The sequence below is a fragment of the Jaculus jaculus genome, chromosome 11 (genome assembly GCF_020740685.1).
Source record: "Jaculus jaculus isolate mJacJac1 chromosome 11, mJacJac1.mat.Y.cur, whole genome shotgun sequence".
NCBI lineage: Eukaryota > Metazoa > Chordata > Mammalia > Rodentia > Dipodidae > Jaculus > Jaculus jaculus.
Window position 1 is genome coordinate 111340779 of NC_059112.1, and position 15532 is coordinate 111356310.

Consider the following 15532-nt stretch of genomic DNA (forward strand, 5'->3'; position numbering starts at 1 on the left):
GCGCTGATTGATTGGGGCGTGGCGCGGCGGTAGGAGGCAGGAGCCGGTTGGCCGGGGAAAGGAGGGGCGGAGCAAAGCAGGCGCTGATTGGCTGCGGTCGCCTACGCCAATGTTGGTGCTCCCGACGCCGGTGTTGCGGCTCCGCGACCCCGTGGTGCGGCCCCGCGGGTCATGGTGCTCGGCCGTGGGCCGTTCTGCTGCCGGAGTCTCTCGGCGCTGGGAGCCGTGTGCGCGCGCCGTGTCCTGGGTAGGTGGCCCGGGCGCTGACGCGGCGAGACTGGGCGCCGAAGGGCCGGACGTCGGTTGGGCGCAGGTGTTGATCGCAGCGGGCGGGCGGCGAGTGGGTGGATGGGGCGCGGCCGCCGGGCCTGGACGGGGCCGAGCTCGGGGAGAGCCTCTGCGCAGGCGGTGGGCCGGGACCCGGCTGCGCGCAGCCTCCACGGGACAGTCGGGCCGGACTCTCGTTCTGGCCTTGTCGGGGCCGCGACCTCGGTTTTCCCGAACCCGCTTTCCTTCTCGGCGTTCACCTGTCGCCCGCAGCCCGGAGCTGGCCAGCCCGAGTCCAGCCCCAGCGAACCTGGCATTCACGTTTTAGAGTGCGCGGACCGCCCTGGCTACGGCGGGATCCCGCTCCCTGACGTCCCCAGCACCAGCCAGGGACACTTAGTGTCGCCGCTGAATGCTGTTACGTCGGGGTCCAGGCACGGCTAGACTGACTCGCTCCCGGGAGCCCCCAAGCCCAGCATTTGATGTCGCAGAAGTCCACCTAGTGGGAGACGGACGGGGACAGCCTCTGAAACGTGATTTTACACTATGTTGTGAGCCAAACAAAACATATCTGTGGACTTGGCCTAGGTCTGTGACCTCTGCTCAGGCCAAATTCCCCCGTTGCAAACCAGTGAGCTGGACGCATCTGGACAGCGCAGGGCTAGGTGTGATTATGGGAAAGGTTCCTGGCAGGGCCCTCATTACGCAGATTCCGCCCTTAGGAACAGTGGTCTCCTCTCCAGGTTGCCAGTGAGTTCTTGAGCACTGGTGATAAATACCTTGTCCTTCACCCAGGCAGGGTTTGTAACACTCTACCAGGAAATGCATAAAAGGACTCATACCCAGTGTGTGTTGATTCTTCTGCCCGTCCTGGGCTTCCATAGTTAAGGGGCTTAAGAGAGGTAGAATATCGGAGACCCGATCATACAGAAATGCTTATTTTGCTGAGCATGAGGACAAGGTTCTGGAAAATGTCCCCAACTGTTGTGCCACAAAAAGGAGGATGGGGTCTGGGGGAGCAGCTCAGAGATAAAGCACTTCCCTAGCATACTCAAGGCCTTGGGTCCCATCCCTAGCACCATCACAAAAGGGGGGAAAAAAAAGAAAGGAAAAAAAGTATAATTTGGGTAGCTTTGCTAGGTGGTAATTAATAGTTGATGGCTTCTGGAGGAATCCTTTATCAGTGGGCTGACGTTGCTTTTTCTGCATCCCTTTTGAGAGACTTGCTAGCCTGGTCCCACCTCAAGAGTTTCACTGGTTTCTTACCACTTGGTGTGTTCTCCCACCACCACCCTATCAAGCTGGCACATAAAGTATTGGTGGGACCCCATGTGTTTTCAGGTTGAATGGGACTGTCACTGCTAAAAATATTTTGGAATCTTGTCAGCTAGATGAAGGGTGGTTGGGACCCTCAGCCACCTTCTGGCCCATGGTGAAGTTCTACGTCTGTCATACCTGAGGCCCAACAGTCAGTACCTCACTTCTAGGAAATGGCACTGTGTGCATTGATCATTATGCCTGCCATTTGATGGCAAATCCTGTTTTCTCCTCTGGCTGGAAGCTGAGAAGGGCTGTAACTACAGGAGAACTGAGCTCTGTTGGCACAGACATACCCTGCTGGAGGGTTAGCAGTCAAGCTCAGCTTCCCTCTGCCTTCCCTGGATTTGTGTCACACCACAACCTGGCAGGACTGTCCTTTGAGAACCCTTGAGAGTGAAAATAAAGATCCCAAGTCCAGGCTTAGGTGTAGCTCAGGGATAGAGCCCTTGCCTAATGTATGAAGTCCTGGTGTTCCTATCCCCAGCACCCACTCAAAGCACTTAGGAGCATGAGACAGAAGAATTTCTATGAGTGTGAGGCCTTAGACTACATAGAGTTCCAGACAGGACTACAGAGACCCTGTTTCCAACAACAAACAAAATATAACCAAAAAAGATCCTAGAGACAAATATGAGATGGGTAGTTTACATGGTACAAGCATGAGATAAGGTTCTCCACTGCCCTTATGGATGTGTTGAAGAGTTCTCTCTCAGAACTCAGGAAAGCTGGCCAGGCAAGCCTCTGTGCAAGGAGTGTAGCAGAAGTCTTAATGAGGCCGTCTCCTGTGTGTGTCTTCAGGCCCAGCCCTACTAGGAACATTCCTGTATCACACTGACTCAAGGAAGAGTCTGACTGTGGAGCAGGGCACCATGAAGGTGGAGTTGTTGCCAGCCCTAACCGACAACTATATGTACCTGGTCATCGATGAGGACACGCGGGAGGCTGCCATCGTGGACCCAGTACAGCCGCAGAAGGTGTGTGCAGCTCTGTCTGGCTCCCTGGACCTTGTCACCCAGCTCCACAAGGTCCTTGTATGCAGAAGCTCACTGGAAATTAGTCCACTTGGTTTTTGAAAAACAAACTAGTGTCCAGACACTGCTAAAGAGTTCAGTGGTTAAAGGTGCTTGCTTGCAAACCCTGCCAGCCATGGTTCAGTTCCCCAACAGCCACTTAAAGCCAGACACAAAAATGACACATGCATCTGGCATTCTTTGCAGCAGCAAGAGACCCTGGTGCACCTCCCCTCCAACCACTGCACAAATTTAAGACACCTGTGCCACTTTGTGCATCTGGCTTATGTGGGCAATGGGGAGTTGAACTTGGGTCCTTAGGCTTTGTGGGCAAGTGCCCTAACCACTTATCCATCTCTTCAGCCCATAAAAATATTTTTAAAATGTATTTATTTGAGAGAGAGAGAGAGACAGAGGAAGAGGCATATAGAGAGAATGGGTGCACCAAGGCCTCTAGCCACTGAAAATGAACTCCAGACGCACACACCACCTTGTGCATCTGGCTTACATGGGCCCTTAGGCTTCACAGGCAAGCACCTTAACCACTAAGCCATCTCTCCAGCCCATAATAAATATTTTTAAGATCAGTTTCATGAAAGGAACACAGACCATAGACACCCATCCGTGGCAAGCCCAGAGCACCGACTTTTAAACCAGTGCTTATCTTTGGGGACCTGGCCCATCCCCTGGCTTCACCTTCAGTGCTACCTCTACGGTGGATGGCCACAGACCTGGAGGAGCTCGGAGAGGTCTGGGTTGGACTGAGCTGCCAAGTTGAACCAGAGAGACAGCCTGCTTGACCTCTGTTGTCCTGAAGTGGGGCTATGAGCAGTGGTGGGGTTGGGGCTGGCAGTGACAGCCTTTGTCCTGCCTCCCCTGTGGCTGCAGGTTGTGGAAGCAGTGAGAAAGCATGGTGTGAAGCTGACCACGGTGCTTACCACCCACCACCACTGGTAAGTGTCTTCAGAGGGGCCCCTGAGGGGCAGGTGTGGTGAAGTGGGAGGGTTATGAGAAAACCAGAGTGCCTGCCCTCTTCCACTCGGGCCACTGAGGTGCTGACCCCTGGGGCCCAGTTAACAGTGATTCCCAACCTCCAACAGGAGAGAGGGCAGGGCCAGTGTCCTCAGACAATGGCTTTCTTTTCTGGCCACAGAGCCCCCAGCAGCCATTTTTCACAGTTCTAGGGTTTGTGATTTTAATGTCAGAGGAGAAAAGTCCAGCCATCACTGTGCTCTAAAAATAAGTTAATTAATTAATAAATGACCATATTTCCAGAGGTTGTGATGTTTTTGTTTTTGGGTTTTAAAAAATATTTGTATTTATCTGAGAGAAAGTGTATGTGTTTAAGTATGGGTATACCAGAGATTCTCTTGCCATACAAGCGATCTCCAGATGCACACACTACTTTTTGAATGTGACTCTGTGTCTGGGAAAGAACCAGGGCTATCACACTTTGCAAGCAAGCACCTTTAACTGCTTTTTTTTTTTTTTTTTTTTTTTTTTTTTTTGCAGGGGTTGGGTTCAAGGTAGCGTCTCACTCTAGCTCAGGCTGACCTGGAGTTCACTGTGTAGTCCCAGGCTGCCCTTGAACTCAGGGTGATCCTCCTACCTCTGCCTCCCAAGTGCTGGGATTAAAGGCGTGCGCCACCATACCCATCTTCATTTTTTTAACTTAAAAAAATTATTAGAAACAGGGAGGAGAGAAAAAGGGAAAGAGAGAGAATGGGCACACCAGGACCTCTAGCCACTGCAAAGGAACCCCAGACATGTGTGCCACCATGTGTGTCTGGCTTACATGAGACCTGCAGAATCAAACCTAGGTCCTTACATTTCACACGCAAGCATCTCAACTGGTAAGCCAACCCTCCAGCCTGTTTTGTTTTGTTTTGTTTTGATTATTCAAGGTAGGGTCTCACTCTAGTGCTAAGGGTGACCTGGAATTCACTATGGAGTCTCAGGGTAGCCTCACACTCATGATCTTCCTACCTCTGCCTCCCAAGTGCTGGGATTAAAGGCGTGTGTCACTATGTCCGGCCTCCAGCTCTCTTTTTTCCTTTTTTAAAAAAATATTTTTTTACTTATTTATTTGCAAGTAGAGAGAGAAAGAAAAACAGAGAATGGGCATACTAGGGCCTCCAGGTGTTACAAATGAACTCTAAAATGTATTGACTTTACGTGGGCACTGGGGAATTGAACCCAGGTCATTAGGTTTTGCAGGCAAGCGCCTTAACCACTGAACCATCACCTCTGGTTTTTTTCTTGACGTAGGTTCTTACTGTGTCACACAGACTGGTTTTGAATTTGGGACAGTCCTTCGCACCTCTGCCTCCCAGGTGCTGGGATCAATAACATGCATGCACAGCCACACCCAGCTTTGTTGTTTTTGGTTTTTCTTTTCCATTTCTTTTTTGATACTTGAAAGATGAAGAGTGTGAAAAGCCTCTGTGTTTGGGTCTGTGGGGTAGTACCTTTTTGGCTTTTTTATTTATTTTTTTATTTGAGGTAGGATCTCACTCTAGCCCAGGCTGACCTGGAATTCACTATGTACTCTCAGGCAGGTCTCAAACTCATGGTGATCCTCCTACCTCTGCCTCCTGAGTGCTGGGATTAAAGTTGGGTACCACACCTGGCTTTTTTTTTTTTTTTTTTTTTTTCTTCAAGGTAGGGTCTTGCTCTAGCCCAGGCTGACCTGGAATTCACTATGTAGTCTTAGGGTGGCCTTGAACTCATAGCAGTCCTCCTACCTCTGCCTCCTTAGTGCTGGGATTAAAGGTGTGTGCCACCACTCCTGGCCTTTTTGGCCTTTTGAGTCTTTTTTTTTTCTAATTTTTATTACCATGTTTTTGCAAGTACAGAGAGGGGGAGAGAAAGAGAGAGGGAGTGTGTGTGGAGGGGATGAGTGGGTGGGTGAATGGGCATGTCAGGACCTCCAGCCATTGTAAATGAACTCCACATGCATGCACCACTCTGTGCATCTGGCTTTACTTGGGTACTGGGGAATTGAATCCAGGTTGTTAGGCTTTGCAAGCAATCATTTTAACTGCTGAACCATTTTTTCAGCCTCTCTTTGAGTCTTTTGAGGGTCCTCAAAGATAGAAGAGGTGTTTGTTCACTCTTAATTTTCTATCATAAATGACCACATGAGGGCAGCTCAGGACAGGGTTGGCACCCAATGAGCTCCCAGCACTTGGCTAATACAGCAAGGCTTGGACTATGCCACTCAAGTGTTTGTGGTTCATTAGCTGGGCCCCGTGACCAGGTCTCAGAAGTCTTGAAGCAGACTCCAATATTAGGGGCAACGAGCCAGTAACCTGGGTCTTGGCCTGTGCTGTGTGATGTGGCTGGCCTTTCTTGGGGCACATCCACCGGCTCTCTGCTTCTAGCTCACCTGCCTCTGGGAATCTAGCGGCAGTTTCCTTGAGGCTGTCAGAAGTTCTTTCCTCCTTCTCCCTTCCACCAGATAACCCCCACTTCAGGTGTCCTTCCTGATCCTTTGGAGGGTTCTGGCTTTTCCCGGCACTCTTTCATTTGTGCTGGTGCCAGTCCCAGGACAGAGTTCCAGGTCTGACCCGTGCCTCACAGTGCTGCCCAGCTGTGTTAACTTATTCATTGTCAGCAGTGTTTTGCCAGATGAGTGCTAAGGCCATGGTGCTTATCTGGCCTGTGTGACAGCTGTTCCAGAGGGGAGGGGAACAGGACCAGGCTGCCTGTTCCTCGTTATCTCAAGGCCCTGCTGTTCCACAGGGTGTTTCACTAGTGTCCTTGTGGGGTGTGCTCTCTGAGGAATCCACAGGGGGACATTAGGTGATGCATGGGGTGTGAGCTGCGGCTTACCAACCAGCGGATGACAGGAGACGTGCTTCCCACTCCTCATCCTTGGAACTAAGTTTGACCCATAATGTGGGGACACTGATTCCCATTCTACAATGTCAACAGGGCCCCACCTTCTGCTGCCGCCTTTTTGAAATGTAGGTTGGAGGGCTTCCTGTGGAAACCCGATGGTTGTCCTAGGAGGTGCCTGTGTCCCTCAGATGGGTGGCATTATGGCTCCAGAAGATCCTCTGCCAGAGTGCTGACCCAAACTGGGCTGCAACATCGGAATCACCAGGGGAGCCTGCCAGACCTACCCCAGGCTGCCCTGACCTCTCACCTCAGGAGGGAGGCGGAAGGCTCCCATGTGGCTCAAGACTCTCCATATGATTCCCCTTACCTTAAAGCTTGGGAGCCATGGTAGGGACGTTGCAGGTGTGAGCAGTCTGCATTCTCTGCTACCAAGATGGCAGTTTCCTTGCTTGAGAATCGGGCTTCTGAGGTTGTTGTCAGTGGGAACAAAGCAAATGGCAGACAAGAGGCTTTGCCTGTATTGGAAGATTCCTTTTTATTCTTCTGAGGCAAAATGAAAATTCCATTTGGTTCAGGGTAATGGCAGGTAAACAGCCCCTTGTCAGCACATCACTGGGTCTCCTGGGCTCAAAGCAGCAAACAGCCCCCTTCATTTCAGCACATCAGCTCCTGAGTTAAGTCCCCACACTTCCGCCATCTCTGCTTGCCTTGCAGGGACCATGCTGGTGGGAATGAGAAGCTTGTGAAGCTGGAGCCCGGGCTGAAGGTGTACGGAGGCGATGATCGCATCGGGGCCCTGACTCACAAAGTCACGCACCTGTCCACGCTGCAGGTACCCAGAGAGCCTGGATGCTAGGTCCTCAGACAGCAACTGGCAAGGGGCCTGGTAGGATCCTCGGGAGGACCTCCCTGGTCCTCAGCAATGGTTTGACCACTTCTTTTGAGAGCATAGTGAGAAAATAACCTCAGAGTGTGACTGGACATTGCGGAAGGTTGTGCATGGGCTCTGAGCTGTCGGGGAACTCGTACGGGCTCGGGTATTCCTTTGAGTTCTGGGATGACGGTGGTGAGGTGTGGAAAGGTGCCTCTTCCTTAGAACGCAAAGCTGCAATGTTTGAATTGGGTTGATTTGGTCAGGATGTGAGCAACATCAGGAAAGGGGCCACACAGAGATGTGGAAATAGTCCTGATATTTGTTGAGGTGCTTACCATATGGGAGTGAGCATTTTGAAGAAATTGGGGAGGTAGGTCAAAGAAAAGTGTCTTTTATGGTACAGTACCTGGTTTAGAGTTGGCCTGGTTCCAAAGACAAAAACAAAACAAGCCTCTCTTGGTTTGGTGTGTGCCCCTGGGACCACGACCCAGAAGGCCATCCCCCACCGCACCTTCCTTGTCCCTGTGTGGAGGTCCCGCCCAAGTTCAGGGCTGCTACGCAGATGTCTTAAATGAGTCTGGGGTTACGCAGGTCCAGGTGGTTGAAGGACGGCGGTACTGCCACCTGTGAATCCTAAGAAAGGTGCCTGGTTATTGGGGCCCATGCCACCACCTGCTTTATTTCAGGTGGGGTCTCTCAGTGTCAAATGCCTGTCGACACCCTGCCACACTTCGGGACACATCTGCTACTTTGTAAGCAAGCCTGGCAGTTCAGAGCCCCCGGCTGTGTTCACGGGTGAGTGTGCTGGAGGAGGGAAGGCCAGTGGCTCTGTGAAGACTGGGTGTGCGGGTGCTTGAGGAGCTCCTGAGCAAGCCTCCCTGTCCAGCCTGCATCTCCCCATGGAGATGTTTCGTCCCTCGGGGGTGCGGAGGCAGCATGTGGGCCGCAGCTGTGTGTGACGGGTGTCCCTGGAGACGGCCTCCATGCAGCCTCGGCCTCACCCTCTAGCAGACAACAGATGGGCCTGGCTTATGGCTAAGGGAGACCCTAGGGGTGCCAAGCACTCTTCCTGATGTCTGACCTGGATTAGAACCCATACAAGGCAGCTCCTCGGCCCCGTGCCTGTACCGAGTGGCCGTACAGTCGAAGCAGCCCTTGGTTGGGTGAGGTGGGGACACGTTGCTGAGGCCCCGAGCAGCCCTCGTGCAGCCCACACCGGCAAGTGAGAAGACGTTCCCCTTGAAGGAAAGAAGCGAAATATTGCTGACAGCAGCTAAGGGTTGTTTAACCAGATCCTCTGTGTGCGTGTCCGGGCGTGGGCGTCTTGCCACCAGGTTGTAGCAGTATGGAGACATAGATGTGGCCAGGCAACGTGGAGTATGTAAGCTCAGGAGGAACACTGAGTGAGGGGCTTTGTCATGCTGTCATGTGGACCTAAGTGAGGGGTAGAAAGAAATGTCCCTGGAGCCTGAACTTGATTTCAACACAGCTGTTTCGAATTCCAGCTTGCTTGCTTATTTTTTATTTAGAGGCAGGGGCTCCTTGTAGCCTAGACTGACCATGACTTCATGGCTATGCCTCTGCCTGCTGAGGGCTGAGCATACTAGTGTGAGCCACCGCACCTGACCCGGAGTCAGGCTCGTCACCAAGGCAATGTGTGGTGTGTGCTCAAGGCCCTGGGCTGGTGTTAGCACTGGGACCACCTTTTTATAGAGTGGAGAGCAGAGGCTCTGCCTTATCCAGTTGTGTCGTGGAATAGGAGAGTTCTGCCATGTTTATGGTCTTGCTGTCAGTGGTGGCTTTGGGCAGGGCCTCCCTGAACTGCAGTTAGCACTGTGGCAAAATGACCATCTAGGGTAAGAGAAACGTGTGGAGACAGCCAGCCTGCCACAGTTGTCATGGCTGTGTGCCCTGCGTAGACCTTTTCATAGTGTCTATAAGAAGATGGCAGCACCTCCATCCAGGCTGCCCGGCCTGTACTGGGAAGCCACACCGACAGTACTGGGGATAGAACACAGGCCCTTGTGCGTACTAGGCAAGTGCTGTGCCACTGATCCCCAGCCACAGCCCAAGGCCAGCTCCCTTATGGCTGTCTCCTGCGAGGTGTGTATGGTGGAGAGGGGCTGCCATGGGCTGTAGACTGCATGCTGTTCTGCACTTGCTGTTTTTGTGGTGTGTGGGGCAGCAGCTGGCATGTGGAGAGAGGTTTCATTGGGTCACTGTGTAATCACAGGTGTGCTCTGGTCAGAGGCAGGTGCCTGGTATCAGCAGAGAGGTCAATGGGAGGAACGGGCAGACTGAGCCAGAGCAGCACCCACCCCCACCCGGCTGAGCTGAGGAGGGCAGGGATGGCTCCGAGCAGGGTGTGGAAGGGGACAGGCACCCTCTGCAGCTGTAGCAGTGGATAAGGCTGTCAGGCAGAGATGGGCGGGCTGGGCACTGGGAACAACAGCTGGCAGTGCTGGGGACAGCGTGGTCAGAGTGCCTGGGGAGGAGTGTTTAGAGCCTCAGTTTGAGACCCCATTTTGTGGAAGTGAGATGAAGACTCAAGAGCAGTACATCTGCCTGGGAAAGGCAGATCCTTGTGGATGGTGGGACCTTGAGTGCCCATGGAGGTGGACGGCCAGTGTGAAATCCAGAGGGGTGCAGAGAGCAGAAGTAGCCAGGTTGCCTCGGTATGGCTGGGGCAGTAGCAGCCTGGCCCAGTGTGTGTGTTTGTGCCCCATATGTTCTTTGTAGCGAAGGGAAGGTGTCAGAGAGATGTCAGGTTCCAGGAGAGGCCTAGGAGGCTACTGGGCAGGTGGAAAACAGGCTGGGTCTGTGAGGGTCTCAGCTGTGGTGGGTTGGGGCACTGAGGGTGGGATCAGGACATCTTTGGCTTTAATTTCAAGCAGTGAGTTGGTGACTCTGGTACCGACTGAGACTTGAGGCCTAAGGTTGGGGGCAGGATGGAAAGCTGAAGGCCATCTTGAGCCTTGCTGGGTGGAGAGAGTGGGTGAATGTGGTGGAGAATGGTCATGAGATGTGTTCTGGAACCTGTGTATAAACTCAGGGCTTGGCTTAGTATAGCAGCTGGAGCCAGGGCCTGAGCATGCTGTTGAGGACCCACCATTGTGTTTTTCAGGTGACACGCTGTTTGTGGCTGGCTGTGGAAAATTCTATGAAGGAACTGCAGACGAGATGTACAAGGCACTGCTCGAAGTCTTGGGCCGGCTCCCTCCAGACACAGTATGCACTGACTTCTTGCCTACAGGCCCCACGTGCCACTCACCCTCCAAATGCTGGGCACACCCTTGAGGGCCCCTTGCTGAACTCACTGTGAGCTGGGAGAGCAAGTGGGCAGAAGCATCACCTTAGCAGTTTTTGATGTCGTTTAGCAGATGTGCAAGAGGGCGGCCTTTATGCTATCCACTGTCACTCACACCCTATGGTGGTACCAGGTTGGGTTGAGGACAGGGCCTGGCCCCCAGCCCTCAGGGTTTCCAGTGGTGGTTCAATCAGTCTTACAAGAGCTAGTCTGTTGGCTCTTTCCTCAGAAAGTCTACTGTGGCCATGAATACACTGTCAACAACCTCAAGTTTGCACGCCACGTAGAGCCCAGCAATACTGCCATCCAGGAGAAACTGGCCTGGGCCAAGGTGAGTGGGAACCAGTGGGGCATATCCTGTGGGTCTGTTATGCCACCGTGATTCCCTAAGGGCCAGGGTGCAGATGGAAGCTAGGCATCGTGAGGATAGTAAGCTCCATTCTGACTGGATGTCGCTTATGTTTTCCAACAAATGCCCACCAAAGGCCCAAGGTTGAGGCACTGTTCCCACATTCTGAGCAGTGAGTCAGTTAAGTTGGACCCTGGATTGGAACCTGCCTCTACTGCCCGGCTTTAAATGACCTGCTTTTTGCCCAGCATCTTTTCCAAATTTGGTGCAAAGTAATCGCTGGAGCCGGGCATGGTGTCATACGCCTTTAATCCTAGCACTGGGGAGACAGAAGGAGCAGGATCACTGTGAATTCGAGGCCACCCTGAGACTACATCATGAACTCCAGGTCAGCCTAGGCTAGAGCAAGACTCTACCGCAAAAAAACCTTTAATCCTAGAACTCTAGAGGCAGAAGTAGGAGGATCCCTGAGAGTTCAAGGCCTGAATCCTTGAGTGCTGGGATTAAAGGCTTGTGCCACCATACTCAGCACTCACTCTGTAATTCCAGACTGGCTTTGAACTCACAACAGTTCTCCTACCTCTGTCTTCTGTGCTGGGATTAAAGGTGTGAGCCACTCTGTGGCTCTTAAAATCTTTCTGCCCTCTTTTCCAGTGTCCCATGAGCCTTGACGAGTGTGTTGTAAGTCTCCTTTAGTGCTGAGCTCTCTGCATCCTTTGAATTTCTGCTTCATTGAGAGTTGTCTCCTCAGTGTCTAGCACCATCTCCCTGGAGGAGGTTGTCAGGCTAGCAGTGAGAGCAGCACTAATATGTAAATTGCCACTTCCTCTGTGATGTCTCCTGGGCTCTGGCAGATGTGATAGAGATGACTCATTTTGTGCTAGGCAGTCGGTTGTCTTTTCTTGCCATCTGATTGCTTGGAACTTCTCATTGCCTGGGACCTCGGAGTGAGATCAGCCCTGAGGCCCCTTGGAGGCTGCTGCTTGTTGCTGTAGCCTTCTGCTGCTGCCCTCCTTCACTTTTCGATTTTGCAAGGCCAGTGTGAGTGGGAGAACCCCTTCCCCATATTCTGTTGTTGATGACTGAGACCCCTGGGCCCAGTGAGAAGTACTTCATAGCGGCACGTTGGAGCTGAACCCTCATGAACTGTGTGGTTTCTGGAAGCTTTGCCTTCCTCCTTGAACTCACGGCGATTCTCCTACCTCTGCCTCCCAAGTGCTGGGATTAAAGGCGTGCGCCACCACATCTGGCAGCTTCTTTTTTCAAATACTTATTTAGGGCTGGAGAAATGGTTTAACAGTTAAGGCATTTGCCTGTGAAGCCAAAAGACCCAGGTTCGATTCTCCAGGACCCCCATAAGCCACAAGCACAAGGGGCACATGCATCTGGAGTCCGTTTGCAGTGGTTGGAGGCACGTATGTGCTCATTCTCTTTCTGTCTCTCTTCTATCTCTCTCTGCTTGCAAATAAGTAAATTAAAAAATATTTGAGAAAGAGAGAAACAGAATGGGCACATCAGAGCCTCCTGCTGCTGCAGACGAACTCTAGATGCATGTGCTACTTAGTACTCTGGTACTGGGGAATTGAACCTGGGCCATCAGGCTTTGCAAGTAAGTGTCTAACCACTGATCTCTCTCTCCAGCCCCTAATATTTCTTCTTTAAATGCTTGTTAGAATTTTCCAGTGACACCTTAGGGAAATGGAAATGTTTTTGTGGGAAGTTTATTTTAATTATGAATTTAATGTTATTAATTTGTTGTGCTTTTTCTTGAGTTAGTCTTGCTAGCAACTTCTAAGAAATTTGTCAACAGACGTGGTGGTGAATGCCTTTAATCCCAGCACTAGGGAGGCAGAGGTAGGTGGGTTGCTTGCTATAAGTTTGTGTTACCCTGAGACTTCATAGTGATTTCCAGGTCAGCCTGGGCTAGAGTGGGACCCTACCTCAAAAAAACAAAACAAAAACAAAAACAAAAACAAACCAAGTTGGGCGTAATGGTGCACACCTTTAATCCCAGCACTTGGGAGGCAGAGGTAGGAGGATCGCCTTGAGTTCTAGGCCACCCTGAGACTATGTAGTGAATTTCAGGTCAGCCTGGGCTAGAGTGAGACCCTACCTCAAAAAAAACAACAACAAAAAAATTCTGCATATAAGTCTTGACAGATATATGTATTGTGACTAGTTTCATTCTATATCTTGCCTTTTCTCAATGTCCTTGAGTTGTAAATATTTTTAATTTTGATGAGCTCCAGTTTTTTTTCTTTTTTGTGTAGTATGTGGGGTGTGTGTGAAGACACGTGCACTCCTTGTCTCTGTCTGTGGAGGCCAGAGGGAGAAGCTGGGTGTCCTCCTCTACCAAACCTGGAGGTCACGTTTATTTAAATTTGTTTTAATAATTTTTTCTTTTTCTTAAGGGTTTTTTTTTGTTGTTGTTGTTGTTGTTGAGGTCGGTCTCAACTCTGGTCCAGGCTGCTCTGGAAATAACTATGTAGTCTCAGGGTGGCCTCAAACTCATGGTGATCCTCCTACCTCTGCCTCCCGAGTGCTGGGATTAAAGGCATGCGCCACCATGCCTGGCTCTTCCATGAACTTTTTAAAGGCCTGACCTTGCCCATGCGAACCAGGTACTTGCTGGTCTGCACTGACCACACCACTTGCTCTGCCTTTAGGATGGACTGAGTTTAAAGATCACCAAGGTTCATTTGAAATGTGATTCATTGGCCCCTGTGTGACAGTGGCATCTCTTGCAGGAGAAGTATGCCATTGGGGAGCCCACAGTTCCATCCACCCTTGCGGAGGAGTTCACTTATAACCCCTTCATGAGAGTGAGGTGAGTCATGGCATAGGGGCCTCCTGTGCCTTCCTGTGGGGCTCCTGCTTTATGATTCTGGCTGGTTCCCCCATCCCCAGCCAAGAGCTGAGCCAAAGTGGGAACCTAGGTGTGTGGACCAGCCTCCATCTTTACCAAGTGCATTTGAGAGGCATGCTTTCTCCCGTAAATGGGAGAATAAACCTTTCTTAGTGCCTTGACAAGGGTGTGTGTGTGGGGGGGACCCAGGACCCATGGGTGGGAGCTGCTCTTTGTGAGCCTTAAAGTTCTGGAGCTCTGGGCAGGGCCAGACAGTGTGGAGCTGGCAGCCTCTAACCTGTGCATTGCTGGAAGGCCTGCGAGTCTCAGCAGATGGGGCTGCCCTAGCCAGTTCCTGGTGACACACGTGAGCTGTGTGTGTGTGTGTGTCCGTCCCTCCTGGGCAGGGAGAAGACGGTGCAGCAGCACGCGGGCGAGTCGGACCCCGTAACCACCATGCGCGCCATCCGCAAGGAGAAGGACCAGTTCAAGGTGCCACGGGACTGAGGCGCCCGCCCCCCCGCACGGCGGGGCTAAGTGACGGTCCTGCCAGTCGCGCCGCACGTCCAGTCTGGCCTGATTTTAAATGGGGCTCAGAGCCCTCTGCTTGTGTTATCAAGTACTCTAATGCATATTTATAAGAGACAAAGGATAAAAATATTTATTCCCATAACGCCTATGGACTCTTATCTCTGGCCTTTCTTGCACAAACCACCTCAGAGTCCTGTGATCACAATATGTCCAACCTGCCCATTTTCTTATCATGGTGCTGGCATAGGAAGGAGCTGAGCCTCGACTGCCCACCCAAGTTTTCTGGCTTTTCAGGGAGAAAAGAGATGGCTGGCACCACCCTTGGCTTCTCCCTTGCCTCCAGAGCAGCAGCCAGCCACTGCCTGCCTAGGAGTTAGTTCCACTGCGGCCGTCGGCGTGTTCACGGCCTTGCTGCTCTGTCAGTGTGAGTGGACACAGGGAGTGGAGAGCAGACTGTACAGCAGCCTGGCAGGTAGGACTTGGGTGAGGTGCAGGATGTTGGCTTTGCCCCTGGCATGGCTGTACGTAGCGGTGTTACCATGTCCCGAGTTCTCAACAGGCCACACCCTGCCCAGGCTGCCTAGAGCCTCTGCCACCCAGCAGCACCTTTTTGAGCCCCGTTGTCTGACACACTCTTGCTCTCTCCTGGGGAGGTTGAAGCCCGATGCCTCAGGTCAGCGCCCACAGCTCTTCCCTCTACCTTTGTTGGAGTAAACAGTCTGGCTATCCCTGAAAGCCACCATCCAGGCATGGCTCTGTCTGGACTCAGTCTTGGTCCTGGGGCTGGCAGAGCCAGGCAGGCGCCGTGGTGGCCCACTTGGACCTCAGGCTCTAGTTTCTCTGCGTCACATTGTAGGCAGGGCAGGGTGGTTGGAGTGGACAGAATGGAGACAGCAGACTCAGATGCCCACCAACAACCAGGGCACTGAGGCAGTTTGAGAAAGGACTTGAGACTGGGGTGCTCGGCCCAGACCCAGAGCACAGCTGGGCCTCCCTTGGGTGGAAGGAGTTACTTTCGTCTGTGCCAAGTGAGAGCCGCCGGTGCCCTCGTGCTACGTGCACTGCTCGCCCAGCCTCGGGCATCGGTGGTTTGTCCCGGATTCGGAGTACCTTATTTTTGTATTTATTTTTATTTATTTATTTATTTTGAGGTAGGGTCTCACTCTAACCCAGGCTGACCTGGAAT

At 52.1% G+C, this 15532-nt stretch overlaps 1 protein-coding gene across 1 annotated transcript; it reads left to right on the top strand.

Annotated features, from left to right (window-relative positions):
• Positions 1–143: 143 nt before the first annotated feature.
• On the top strand, positions 144–14488 carry Hagh (hydroxyacylglutathione hydrolase). The gene is made up of 9 exons (XM_004652173.2): positions 144–247; positions 2386–2561; positions 3486–3550; positions 7155–7272; positions 8001–8109; positions 10439–10542; positions 10851–10952; positions 13718–13797; positions 14223–14488. The coding sequence occupies exons 1-9, from the start codon at positions 172–174 to the stop codon at positions 14320–14322; spliced, it is 930 nt and encodes a 309-aa protein (XP_004652230.2). The 5' UTR covers positions 144–171; the 3' UTR covers positions 14323–14488.
• Positions 14489–15532: the final 1044 nt, after the last annotated feature.